Source organism: Cariama cristata, unplaced genomic scaffold (genome assembly GCF_000690535.1).
Source record: "Cariama cristata isolate BGI_N322 unplaced genomic scaffold, ASM69053v1 scaffold37381, whole genome shotgun sequence".
Lineage (NCBI taxonomy): Eukaryota > Metazoa > Chordata > Aves > Cariamiformes > Cariamidae > Cariama > Cariama cristata.
In genome coordinates, this window is record NW_009601713.1 from 34,999 (window position 1) to 49,402 (window position 14,404).

Sequence of the window (14,404 nt, forward strand, 5' to 3'; positions counted from 1 at the left end):
GTGCCGGGATGGATGGGGGGGTCCAGGGGTTTCACTTGGTGGATGCACGGTGCAGAGGTAGGCAGAGATGCTCCCATCAGCTCGGAGGGAGCTGGCCTGGGAACGGGGTGCCCTGCGGTGACCTCAGGAGGATGCTGTGCCTGGGTTAATTTGCCCTGCTCGCCGCCTGCTCGCTGGTTTGTTCAGAGCAAGCTTGGGTTTGACTGCCCTGCCCAGCATCGTGTGCCAGCTCGACACAAATTTAGTGCCTGAGCTAGATTCAAAGCAGGAAAGTTAATTCCTGTCTTAGCGGCCTTAATGCAGCCCTTGTCCTGTTGGCTTCAGAGGAACTGCTCACCTCTGTGCGAGGCTGAGAGCACACGGGCTTGCGCTGCCGGGATGCTTGGTTTTGTGCCAGGGAGGGAAAATTCCGGATAGGATGCTGGGAGGGCAGCTCCGGGGAGGTAGGAGGAGAAGGTGGGGTAGCGGGGGCCAGAGTTGGCGTTGGTGCACTCGCTTAAAAGCAGAAGATGTCTAAGTGGAATTTGAAATTAGGAATAAATTACATCGGGAGGATGGATTTGGAACGATCTGACTCTTGGCTCCGCAAGGCCTGGGTTCAGCCTGCTGAAGCTTAAAATAATCCAAATGTATGAGGTATTTTACACATCTTGTATGACTCCGCGTGTTTGCATTCAAGTCCAGGGTCAGGAGCCCAAGGCTTGAGGCAGCATCCAGATTTGCACTGCTGACAAATGAAGCATTTGCTCTTGACCAACCAGAATGTCAGATAAAAGTCTTTTTCATCTTCCTTCACTTCTCCCCTCCTTTTTTTTTTTTTTTTTTGGAAGCCCTAATGGGTCTCTTTAATGATGAAACTGCTACTATATAATATGTCTTTTTATATTTTAATTCCCCACCCCTCCTCCTTGGGATAATTTACAGCACAGTGTGGAATCTGAGACAGTTCAAGCTGTGCCAAAGGGCCTGGCAACAGGAAGAAACGCCGAGCCACTGTGATTTGGATCCATAATACAAGTTATAACATTTAATTTTAGAAATGCAGCTACTGGGAACTGCTTTTAAATGCACATTTTCCTTTTAGTGCATAAAACGGTCCTGTGTCTTGGTTGAGCTGTTAGGGTGGCTTGAAAGAATGCGCTGTAGAGTAAGGGGCATATAGAGCTCTTCAGAGATAGACCTTTTGCTGCTTGTTCACTGATACTCAAAATTGGAAGCTGGATGTTTATGTATTAAATACTACGAGGTTGTGTGGAATAGGGCACAGTGGATTATTTTCAGGAGTTTTGTGCCAGTCTGTTTCACTGCTGTAGCTGTGAGTTGAGAGCGGACTTGCCATAGGAAGAGCACCGGCCACCTCCTCACGAGGAGGATGGAGGTGCGAAGAAGGCCACGGAAGGCAACTCTTCGTGACAAGAAAATTAAAATCGGGAGCAGATAGACAGCAAACTATGGTGTTTGGCAGAAACCAAGGATAATGCCACCTTCTTGAAGGGAACAAGTAGAAAAAAATACATTTGACCTCTAGGCTAGAGATTTGACATGCATTCCCGTCCGGGTAACAATGTCCTACGGGAAGAAGGGGAAAGGGTAAGCCACAAAGATTCGTGAGGCAGCTGATTTCCTGAGACAAACACAACGTGCAGAAATGGGATTGGGTTCGGGGGAAAAGGAGGGACGATGACATCCACAGTCCCATAAGAAGGTCCCCACGCAGAAGGTATGAAAATGACATTTTTGGAGCTGGGGATCCTACTCCGTTGACCAAATACAGGTGGGGTCAGGGTCTGCCCCCGTAGACTCATTGCAGTCAGTATCTTGCTGGCCATTTGGAGAGTGCGTCTTTGAAAGGACACCTTGGGTGCCAGAGACAGTCTGCTTTTGGGCTTTCTGCTGATGGGCTGTTTTCTGTGATCTTTAAGAAGAAAAAGCCCTATTTGGGGGATGGGGCAGAAATTACAAAGGAAAGTTGTAATTCCACCCGGTTGGGAATGTGGCTGAGCCATCCCATTTCAGACATTTCACCAAACACAAGTCTGCTAGGGAGGTTTCCATTTCAGCCCCAAAGCATGCTGACAGTAGCCTTCCAGGATAAGATGCGCCACTTTTGAAGGATATCTCATAAGACCGGAAACCAACAGACACAAAAATGGTTTGCAAAGTTGTGACAATAGGTTAGCTCTTAAGAAGGTGGAAAAAGGATTTAAAATTTGTGCTTTTTGTCGTGCCTACTGGAGAGTGAGTGCTCCAGCAGAGGAGACTTCCCTCTTGTATGCCCTGTGTGCTGCCTTTGTGGCTACAGGTTGCCACACAAAGGATGTCAGCGCAGAGAGCAGCCACAGGCAACAGTTAGACATGCATTGCCTTAGTCCTTGCATACCGCTTGCTCCCGCTACGTAAGGCTTATCTTGAAACCAGTCCTACCTGTGATGAGATACATCTCTGCCCTCCCAGCTGAATCTGGGCATGCCCTGATGCTGCGCTGGAGCTGGGTCTCTCCAGCACCTTCCCCGTCCCCTGCCAGCCCCATGGGGCCACAGCACCAGAGCTCCGTTCTCCCAGGGCTGCCCTGGGGGGTGCTGGACCCTCTAACTCCATGTGGCCATGACCAAGTCAGCTGTGCACTGGCCAATGCTGTAATGTCAGCATCTGCTCTCTTACAGTTGGATGTCCGGTGGGACTTCATGTTTCTGAAGCTCCTGGTACTTCATTACTCCCGTTTCAATTCTGCCAGCTTCTGGTGTTTCTTTCCTATTTCTGTTTGTAAATCCATTGCAAAAGGAGCCGAAAATGGGATTATGGTACCTTATGACAATCTGAGATTGAATTTTTGCGTAGTTATTCCAGTGCAGGTTTAGCACAGGGGCCTCTCGGTGTTTCCTCCTTTTATGCATCCCTGCAGACAATCCTCCTTTTAGAAACGCCTTCTCTGCCTGTGGGAGGTGTAAGAAGGCACTGCAATTTTCAGTGGATTTGGTTCTTCGGTCCAGGCCATGTCTTGGGCTGCCCCACAATACGTTTACAATGCATGACTTGCTTGTGTTCTTGCAAAGAGGTGGTTTCAGTTTAATTTCAGATGGCCGCTAGCTGGTTAGGTAATTTGCCAGTGGATGAGGGGGGTAAAAAAAAAAAAAGAAAAAATTAAAAAAAAAAAAAGAAAATAAGTCAACAGACCTCATGTATCAGTGAGATTTTCTGATCTTTTTCCCCCCCCTCCCACAATAGGACATCGTCAGAAAATAGATGAGCAGACAAAGCCCGGGAGCTTGTCCTTTTCAGAGCGCCTGAGTGAACTGGAGCAGTTGCGTCGTACGGCCATGAGGGTCAGCCCACACCACCCAGCCCCCACACCCAACCCACGAGCCTCCTTGAACCACACCACTGCTTTTAACCCTCAGCCTCAGAGTCAGATTCAGGGTAAGTACCTGAAATCCTCCCCCCACTCGCCCACCTCCACCCCGCCAGCCTGCGGAGCACGGGGAGCCCCCCTGCCCCTCCATCTCTTCTGGACTCTCCTTGGCCACCTTTAACGAGTGAGAGCCTTTAACGAGTGAAAGGAGGGGCTTCCTAACATATGTCTGTACTTCTAACGATCTGGCAGATTTTAAGGGGTCCGTACTGTCTCGTCTTCCCAGTGTCAGTACAGCTCATGGTGTTTGTTAACCTCACCAATGCCAGAGCCATAACATCTTGAAAGCCGTTCTTTTCTTGCAAAGACGCGTTATGCCAGGCCTTTTTCTATGTGTAGGTGTATTTCCTGGTGGATATTTATCAATTACATTGTGTGCTTGAATGAGAGAGAAATACCGTCAGTGCGTTGCTTTGACCTTTCCCAGGAGGGCAGCAGCAAAGGAAGCTTTGCAAAATGCTGAAGACAACCCCTTAGTGCTAAGACATTAAAATGGGCAGGCTGGTTTGAGTGTATTTGTGTGGCTGGTGGCCATCCAGTAGGTTTTATTTGAATGAAAACTTGCAAAACAGTGACTCAGGAGTCTGATTTCCTCTGAGGCTCAGGCTCAGATGATGCTGGTGAAACCGAGTCATCTAGCTTGAAATCTTAACTGCCACTGCTAGAGCTGATTCCGTCCCTGCTTAAACCAGCTCTGTCTCTAGGATCAGCTGGAACTCGGGGAGCAGGGAATCAGGTCACTCATACGTGTTCTGCAAAACACATATCAAAATGCAGGTTCATAGTGAGATGCACCTAAAGAGAGAGTGTGGGACAGTGTTAGTTTTAGTGAACGCTGTTCCTAATGGAGTTTTCCTCTGTTCTTCCAGCCAGAATGAAATAGCCTTAGTCGAGGTTTTCTGCTGGGCTTTTGGGGAGAAATAGTTACTGTGAATCAGAATAAGTTCTTTTGCATTGATTTTTAAAACCAGGGTACTCTTTATTGCATGCAGAAAAGGTTGTCACTTACCTAAGGCAAACGTTTGTTATATCCTTTTATTCCCAGGGCTAGGAAGGTCTTTGGCTTAGCGAAATCTACTGCAAATGTGCCGTTGACTTTGCTGTGAGCAGAAGCAGGCATTTTTGAGAAGCATGGGAAATAAATCAACACATTGTCATGTGCCGTACTGTAGAAAGAGGTGGGCAAAAAGACAGTTGGAAGGATCACCCAGCTCCTTCCCTCCCTGGAGCCATGCCAGGTCAGCTCAGGTGAAGGATCCAATCCTGCACCTCTCCCAGCCCCTGGCAGTCCCCTCACTCAGTTTTCTGATTTGCAGAGCAAACCACGTTGGGTTTCTCCTGCGCATAGCTCCGTTCCTATAAAAGAAAACGCACATATTATTATGGCTACTCAGCAGCCAGCAGCTACGTGGGTGGAGGTGTTGGTCGCAGACTTGCATTCTTCGGCTTCTTGGGAACACTATATGCTTAGCAGAGTATCGGGTTTAACATCGAGTATCCCTCTTCCCTGGTTCCCTGTGAAAGTCCCTCGCTTGTACGACTTCAGAGCGATAGGCTTTTCACGCTCGGCCGGGGATCCAGCTGCTCTCTCCAGAAATAGTTTTAGTACGTTGCTCTGCTTTGCTCTTTGCAAACAAGATTTTAATGCGTTTCACCTGCGGACGTAGCTCAGAAAATGATAGCAATCGAACTGCGAACGTTTCCTCATTGATACCCTTCGCTTCATCTACCGGGCTGCTTTCTCCCGTTTCCCCTTTCCCTCTGCCTCTGAAATGTGTGCGTTATCCATTGAGCAACTTGTTGAGGCTTGCAGTTGCCATCAGTAAAATAATCCCCAAACTGAAACCTCCCTCATTTGGGACCGTCTCTGCTGCAGACGCCTTTTAATTTCTGGGGCTCATCTTTTCAGGGTCACGCTATCACAGCCGGGGAAAAGGGCTAGGGTGGGAAGAAGCCCCAGCACCATCATTTTTTCATCGGTGATCAAAGTATGATCAGTTTTTAGGTTGATCTCCTGTGTGACCTCTAGGGAGTTGCGATATTTATTGTTTTTTTCTGGTTTTAATAAACAGTGCTATAAAGCAGAACACAGGCCTCCAAAAACAAAACGCTTCTGACCTGCTCCATAGTATTGCTATACCTAGCTGCACATCTTTGCATCCTGAAACACTTCTGTTGAAACTCTCTCACTGAAGAAAGCACAGAGTGCTTTTAATATAGGCGTAAAATAAGGCATAAAACCCTATACATTGTGAACTTCCAAGAAGTGGCATTAAGCTTTGCTTGAACTCACACCAGTATGAACCACAGGCTACTCCTCTATTCATCCCAGTCCAATTATCTTTTTTTAAAAAATAAAACTAACTCAAAATAGACATCTCAGGCTAGTTCCTGGATTTAAAGGGGCACGTTGCCATGCCACTAAACCACTGTTTATTTGTTGAGGTTTTCATCTATAAAAGGATTGAGGTTAATTTTAACTTCCTATTTTACCAAGTCTTGAATTTGAGCATAAAGCTGCTTGTGTCATGGATACAAGACCAAGCAAGTTAAGAGACCATAAATTGCTGTAATCGAGTTTTATGCTTCTTTCATATCACAAGGAGAGAGAAAGTACACCTGTTCATTTAAAAGATCTGACCATAGCCAATTCACAGACCAAAGGGGAACAGAAGGGGAGAAAAAGCTTCCACCACATCACACATGGTTTAAGTTGAAAAATAACTTTGTGCCAGTACCAAGCGTATAATGTCAAAGGATTTGACCTACACGCACAGAGTAAAGATATTCAGTTAAAGCTCCAAACCCGGCCAACGCTTCAACCTTAACTCACCCCTTCCTTTGTACAGAGGGGAAAAGAAAAGAGACAGAGCCCTGTGAATTGTGCGGGGGTGGTGCTTAGGGAAGTTTCGGTAAGACCCCTGACAAGCATTTAAGTTTATATATATAATAACTATAAATATATCTATCTGTATGTTATGGTTGAGTTTCTTCTAACTCCAGCCTGAAGCAGATACTAAATACATAATTACTAATTTTACAGTGGTTAATGTTGAGCAGAGTAGGTAGATCTGTAATTCAAGAATTTTGCATACATACGAATTTATATAGTTCCTGTACAGTAAAATTTTTTTCAGGGCCAATAGAAATATTTTAAATGTGTAAGTCATCCGGCCAAGAAGGTTTTCTTTTGGAGGCATGAATGTTGAGTTAATAAATTACATAAATAGATTTCTAAATAGTGGGGTTAGGAATATCATCCAAAAGCATGTGCAATCAAATAACTACAATTTTTTTTTTTCCCAAATTAGCTCAAACAATGTTTCCAACTGGTGATTTATTAATTACCTGTAGGTTAAAAAAAAATAAAATAAAGCTATTTCTCCTGTCTAGGGAAAACAAATAATCATTGTAATCACTTTAAACTACATGCTTCTGGTTCTTTTCATGCTTTTATAGCCTTAAAAATATCTGAGTTTGCTCACTTGACTTTTTTTTTTTTCTTTTTTTTTTAATTTTGTAACCTTATACGTTAAGTTTCAGCTGGGACCATGCTTTTATGACCAAGTCTAAAATCCCTGGAAACTAGAGGCTGTAATAAAATTGCTGACAGATCTTTAAGCAAAGCAGCAGAATTAGCACCGATAGCAAAGCAAGAGAGATCATTTAGAGATCAACTCTTTGAATTAGCACGAAACATAACGACTGAGAGATTATTTTGTTACAAGCCAGCCTTTTGTCTTCCTCCAGGTGCAACACACTTTGTTTAAGAGACCTTTCAAGGTCCTTGCTATCGTAATCTCGTTCCACCAAAAACAGCCCAAGTTTATCAGGGTTCCCATGAACCGGTGAAACACAGGAGTGGAGTCAAGGGCGGTGTTTAAGCCCAGGGAATTAAAATGGCTTTGTTCCTACTATGGCTGTATCCTGCCCCGATTTTTAATATTTCCACTTTTAAATCAGCTTAATAGGCCGTAGGTTAATAGAATTAGGAGCGTTCACAGAGCAGGGTTTCAGAGCGGGCTTCGACAGGGCTGTCATTCTTCCTCCATGTTTTGCTGCTGCAAAATGCAGTTTTCAGGCGCTTTTGAGAACCCGGATTGACATGCGTGTAGCTCCCTGCCAAAGCAGACAAACAAGCTCTCAAATATGCTAAATGCTGGTATTTTTACGTTCTCTTCGGACACATCTGCTTCTCCCCATCTTTCCTTAACCCAGTGCGCTTACGGAGGGAGTACCTGGCGCTTTAACAGCGTATCATCCCATTTCCACTTGATTAACCACCTGACCTCTCCATCCCAAAATACACTCCCCGGCATGTCGAGCAAGTGCTGCCTGAGCTTGGCACCCTTCCTATCAGCACCGCTCCTGCCTCCCCCCGGCCAACGGAGTAGCCGGGGCTGAGTCGTGCCAGCACGCCGACGGGCAGCATGGGCAGGAGCTGGCAGCGGGTACGTCATTTCCAATCAGCATGACTCGAGCTGCCAAGCTCCCTGGCTTCTCCTGGATATGCGGGATCCCTCCTCACCAGCCCTGGAGTACGGTTTCCCCACCACAAGACAGGTCAAATATGTTTTGGTAGCAGCCAGGGGCGATCCCCTTTGATGGAGCTCCCCTCCATCACCCGTCTCCTGGGGCAGGCAGCCAACGTGGCGAACGCGTGCTGGGAGCCTCCTCCGGGTGAGGGGGAGAGGTGCTCTTTCTCCTTTCCCCTCCTTTCAATGCCAGTAGCCACCAAATAAGTTCTGTGTGGGGAAAAGGAAGGAGGTGAAGACACCCTAGTGGTGTGGACCCAGAGCTCGAGTGCCACAGCCACCAGGAGCTTGCAGGAAGTTTGTAGAAATAGTGATGTTTTCCCAAAATATTTTGCAAACTAAATCTGTTTCGCTGGAAGGGTTCCAATTGGCTCTATCAAAAAGGAAATTTTATAGGGAGAAATATCTTTTTACTGGAAGTACAATATGTTTCTTTGATTCACAGTCATTGCTCAGCAGATAATACTTTTATATAATGCCATGAGTAACCTCCACAGTTTTTCTTTCTGAGGGGTACAGTGTCATTAGCAGCAGACTCACCCTGCTGCCTATTTATTGTGTCATAAACTAGCTTGCATCTGAAAAGATGAGCACACGAGCATGTGAACTGGATTAGCATATGCAAAACAATTCTTCTTTCATTCAGCCTAATAGAAGTCCACTCTGGGGAAAAAATCCTTCCTTTTTCATACCCCCTACTAACAAATATATATAAACCTCCTATTTAAGGCTGGCTGAATCCATCCTGTAGCTCTGCAGGCACAGGTGCTCCCGTTTTTGTCCAGAGTTTCTTGAGTTGACCAAACTGGAGCATGTCTTAGGAAGTTTGCTCTAAAGCATAAACTAAAAGGGAGCAGCAGAAATGCGAGTCTTGCCGTCTGCAGAAGCACAAAAGTAAGTTGTGTAGCATTTCTGGAAAAGTGAGACTTCTCATCTTGCTGTGAAACCAACACCCCCCCATACTTGTATCTTGGAGAATGTTTGTGAGGTTACAGTATATACAGAATATATTGTATAGACTAGAAAATATCAGTCTGGTAAAGATATACACAAGATGTGCATAATATAACTAAATAACCCGCAGCTTCATAGTGTCCCTTTTTTCTTGGCTTCAGCTCTCAACATCATTTTTCACTCGGTCATTTCATCCCGTGTGGAAATGGTCTCCTTACAGCAAGAGGCATGTCTTCCATCCAATTTGTAAAGTTTGAAATGCCATTTGGGTCCTCTCCAAATACTAATTTTGACAGGGATAAAATTTTGTTACCGTGACACATTATCTCTGCCAAGACGTTGCTTATCTGCAGGGCTGTTGTGCTGTGATACACGAGAGGGGTGGTGATACCCAGCAGCAGCCCAGGAACAAAAGCGGGACCCTGGAATTCCCTCCATCCAGCGTTAGAAATCTCTTCTCTTCTGTCTTCCCCTGCCAGAAGCAGGCCACTAGTTTTGCCCTTTTGAGATACCATAGGTGGGATACCGTGTTAATAGCAGCATAGAAAGTTTTAGAAAAATTTCATTTGAGGTTCAGATGCAGTAACGATCATCCAGTGTTCAAGAAAAAATTAATTCAAGTGGCAGCGGGTGCAAAAGGGGGCTGTTAGTACGACAAAAGGAATAAAGACCTTACTTTAAAGAAGAAATCAGCAGAGCTGGGTTTATTCAGCTTGCCAAAACAGAGGCTGAGAGGGAAGGTAATTGCAGTCAATAAAAACAGCAGAGAGGTTCAGCATTGGGGAGGGAGGAGAACCATTTGTGCCAAAGGACAGTGTTGGCTCAAGAACAAGTGGTTATTCTGCAAACTGACCGTCAATGAATTTAGGCTGGAAATTAGAAGATGGTTCCTAGGTATCAGAACAGCCGTGGCAGCTTTCCAGGGGGCTATCAGAGACAGAAAGACGTAATTTAAGATGGATCTTGCTATGTTATCTAAGTGCAGAACATAAGATGTGGCTGGGCTGCAGGGCCCAGGAGATGCTCTCCGGGCCCAGGAGATGCTATCTGGGCCCATATTTTCTTCCATTTGATCAATTCTCTACACCCACGGCTTCACCGAGGCAAAAGAAGGAACATTTAACTCTCCAGGACAGGCAGGAGGATGCTCAGAGGTCTTCTCAACTCTTTGCTGTGTTGGATCTCAGTGACAAGATAAAAGAAGATAAAAGACTTTTCCCATTGGAGGGTGACAGGAATCCATCCTGCTGTCCTCTCCGCGCATCTTGAGGATTCATCCCCTTCAGCCACAGATTTGTGTCTCCTCCGTCTGTTCCCACTCGGGGCAGAGGGAGGTGAGGAAGCCAGTTCCTCCACACCTGCCCACGTTGCAGGCAGCACGCCCAGCTCCGGGGCATAAGCCTTGCTCAAGAGCCTGCTCTGCCTCCTTGCAGCCAGCTCTAGAAAAAAAAAAACGGACTTGAAATTGTTTCGTTTTTTTCATCAACTTAAGGCACTAATGGAAAGAGTTATGTAATGGTGTTTAATCCAAAAGATTTCCAAGTGTCGATATATTTAAAAGATACCAATCTTCATATTCCAACTGCCTGGCACTTCTTGAGATTAAAAAAGCAGTAGATATGGCAACAAATAGGTTCCCGGTCCCCAAGCAACATCTTCACTTACACAAATTTTTCTGCTGCCCTTTTTTTTTTTTTTTTACCCTTTTGTCCTCCACACAGAACATCCCAAAGGATGACTTTATCTAAAGAAAAGGAAATCCTGGGTTTAAAGCGGAAATCGAGAAGTTTAGAGATCTGTATTTTGTTCTAAGTTTTGTCAAAGTCATTCTGCATATCTTTTGGCAAGCTGTTTAGAGATTGTTTTTTTACAGAGTATTTAGGAAAACTTAGCACACCAAAAAGGTGTCTTAGCAAGATTTTTGATAGTGCCCAAGCACCAAAGCCACAGAGAAATCAGTGACAGCTATGGAGATGCCTTTGGAAATCCCTCTAGCTCTCTAGCTGAATCTTTAGGCAGCTATAAAATTTGGCAGCTGGTGCCCAGACAGTTTTATTTTTCATCAGTCAGTCCATGTCTTTTACCACATGAGAACAACGCTGAGCTGATGGATACTGCAAAGAGAAACAGAGCTTGCAGGTAGGGACAAGTATCCCTGGTTCAGTTTTTAACTTGCACAGGGATCCTCTCCGGTTTGTTTTGTTTTGTCATCTTCCACACAGTACGCCAAAGTCCCTTCTCAGTTGTGTCATTGCAAAACTGGATTCTCTGACCAGCGTAGGAATCTTGCGCCTGCGTTGATGCTACCAGCCTAGTGTTGGTGCTCTCGGCGGTCACTGTGACCGCCAGAGAGAAGAGCAAATGACTTGGGCTCCCTTCTTGCTCCTTTAGCTCTCTCGTGGTACAGCAGTGCTGGAGTCATCCCCTCCAAGGATGGAGCCTCTGCCTGCTCTTCTCTACTCCTCATTTCTGGGGGCAACTGAGAAGGTTCAGCGTCCTTCAGGATGGCAGCTTAAATGCACTCTACCTCAGGGGACATTTCTATCTGTAGTTGAGATTATCTGGGTCACTGGGCTCTCTTACTTTGCCATGGCAACACCTTATTCTGGCTCACTGCTTCTCTTGCCCTGCGCTGAATCTCACCTATGGCATTGGCAAGCTGGAGATGTCTAAAGTAAATATCCCTGCCTGCCCCAAAGGCAGGTGCTTCCACCATCCTGAATTTTGGATGGGAATGCATGGCCATGGGTTTGGTAGCATTCCAGCGTTTGGGGCAGCTTCTCCTTGGGTTTTGGGTTATTCCTCACCGGCCCTTGAAGTATATTCTTGGCCTTTGAATGGCCCAATTGTGAGGAAGATTAAAAGTGCTGATTGCAAAACTCCAGTAAATAAAATCTCTCTTGGTTCTTTACTGACAAACCCAGTTTCTTTCCATAGCATTCTCCTCTTTAATCCCCTCTTGGCAGAACATGACATGTTTTGATACCAGAGCTCAAATTACCTTCCATGGTAAACAAAACAAACAAAAAATAAATAAGAGCTCCTTACCCTAAAAACAAACACCCACTGAAACTAGCTTATTATTCAGCTGATGCTGTCCAGGTGCCAGAAGATACCACTTCGATTTTGTAATCGAATGTATCCTTTTCCCTCAGATATTGAATTGAGTCTCTCCAAACTTGAAATGCTGGGGAGTTAGAGCAGAGTGACCACCGACACCCCTACTGTTTGCCATCTACAAAACAAAGGAGGAGACAAGAAGACTAGCACATGAGTTAGTACTCACATGTTGGTTTCTGAGGTGAAAACCTCACCTCAGTATACAGAGCCCGCATGGTCTGGGTTGGTGCAGACGGCTAGATTTGGATGGAGTGAAATCAAACCTTGTACTTCTGCCGGAGGTGGCACCGGCCACCCGTACTCGCAGCAGCCAAGGGGGTTTGCATTCCAGAGGACTGGTACGGTCTCTCCTTTCTTCACCAGTGGGATTTCTCCACGGGGCGGGGGGCTCCTTTCGCGACATCAAGTGCAGACATGCCCTCCTCCTCTCTTCCGCTGCCATGCCTTTAACGAGATGTTGCGTCAAGCAGATCTCTAATGATCCCACGTGGTTAGAGGGTTCACAGGGCTCTTTTGACAGGACTGAGTACACGGTACACCCTTAGCAAACTTATTTATACATTTTCTCTGTGTATTCAGTATATTATGACCCCTATAAATGGAGATTGTTCACATGCAAAGAACAATGGGCTTGGATGTGCTCGGTAAAACAATCAATTATGTGGGGAAGTGCATATTATATAGTCAAATAGACAATTGTCTCCGTCTGATTATTTTCATTCTATTTATACAACTCTTCTCTTAAAAGCATTGAAAAATAAAAGCATATGAAATAGATCCATTAAAAAATTGTGGTTTTGCTGTCAGTGTTGGCTTGATTTCCAACAAGAAATGCCCAAGTCTGTTTCAGAGGTTTACTTGGTTTATCTGTGTTGGGCAAGATCCTCAGTTCGAGGTCAGTGATTCTGAGAGCTTCCAGGATTTGGTGCTCAACTCCAGGCACTTTCAGGGAGCCCGGATATCTGGAAAAAGAGATGTTTTGAATGTCTTTGATTAGGTACCCGAAAATGGAACTGGATCACTAGATACAGTTTAGAATATAAACCATTGTAGCTTGCATCTTCTGCATTTTTAAATAATTACAATTATCAGAGCTTTTAGATATGACTTGGTGAGCTTAGGTTCCCGTAGCTTCTGGCGGTCAAATTCAGGTGTCATTACCAACAAAAGACAATGAAACCAAAAATCCTTTGGATAGCAAAAAGTTACGTATTCACTGCTTTATTCATTGAGAAGTTTCCAGTATCCAGATGAGTTGCTGTAAACTGCTACGTCCTTTGGCCTGTAGGAAAGACAACATTTTGTCAGAAGCGATTCTTCATTTTATTAGTGTAATGATGATTTACAGCTAGCTGAGTGAGTGTAGCGTTTATGATGATTTCAGTTCTCATTGCATAAGGTTACTGAAGTATATTTCATTTTAAAAATCCCAAGTCCAAACAATGATTCTCATTCTGCAGTAAAGCATACGAGTAACTCCTCAAAAGAGTAATCTCTTTGATATCCTCGAGACCTATATAGACATGAGCAATTTTATATGCAAAACCATTTGCAAATTTGAACTCAGTATTAATTAGTTCATGGGGGAAGGTATCCAACAGAAAACAGTGCCGCTCTGCCATACATTAAAAAAGTGAACACTTTTGTTAACTTGAAAAGGAACCACACAAAAGGGAGAGACACACTCCAAGTGAGTGTAAACCAAGATTTGCCAACTAATGCTCACCTAGATACAAATGGATCACTAGTGTATTGTCATTTTTACCCCTCCTCTGCAAATACTTTTTTGAAAAGCTCTCTTTCAGCTTTCTTCAGCGTTTAAGCCCATACCTGGGTGTTGGTGCCAGGCTCTTGTGCTGATAGAACCACACAATCATTTAGGTTGGAAAGGGCCTTTAAGATGATTGAATCCAACCGTAAACCTAGCACGGCCAAGCCCACCACTAACCCATGTCCCTAAGCACCACATCTATACCTCTTTTAAATACCTCCAGGGATGGGGACTGCACCACTTCCCTGGGCAGCCTGTTCCAGTGCTTGACAACTCTTTTGGCGAAGAAATTCTTCCTGATATCCAATCTAAACCTCCCCTGGTGCAACTTGAGGCTGTTTCTTCTCATCCTATTGCTTGTTACTTGGGAGAAGAGACCGACCCCCACTTTACTACACCCTCCTTTCAGGTTGTTGTACGGAGTGATCAGGTCTCCCCTCAGCCTCCTCTTCTCCAGGTTAAAGAGCCCCAGATCCCTCAGCCACTCCACATCAGACTTATTTGCTGTCTTGCTCCTTGTGAGACTCATTTGCTTGATGGTGCTCCCCAGCCTCCCCCCTTGCAAGCCCTCTCCCATTGCTGGGCCAGCAGAACAGCCCTGTGGGCAGGGGACCA

The 14,404-nt window shown here is 45.1% G+C and overlaps 1 protein-coding gene across 1 annotated transcript in view; it reads left to right on the forward strand.

The window, feature by feature from the left end:
- Nucleotides 1-14,404, forward strand: part of RUNX1 (runt-related transcription factor 1) — a gene marked incomplete at its 5' end in the record, with an annotated part of 66,520 nt that overhangs the window by 32,207 nt on the left and 19,909 nt on the right. Inside the window, one exon of the mRNA XM_009710557.1 lies at nucleotides 3,226-3,417. Coding sequence (XP_009708859.1) covers nucleotides 3,226-3,417 — 192 coding nt within the window. The remainder of the gene's footprint in view (nucleotides 1-3,225; nucleotides 3,418-14,404) is intronic.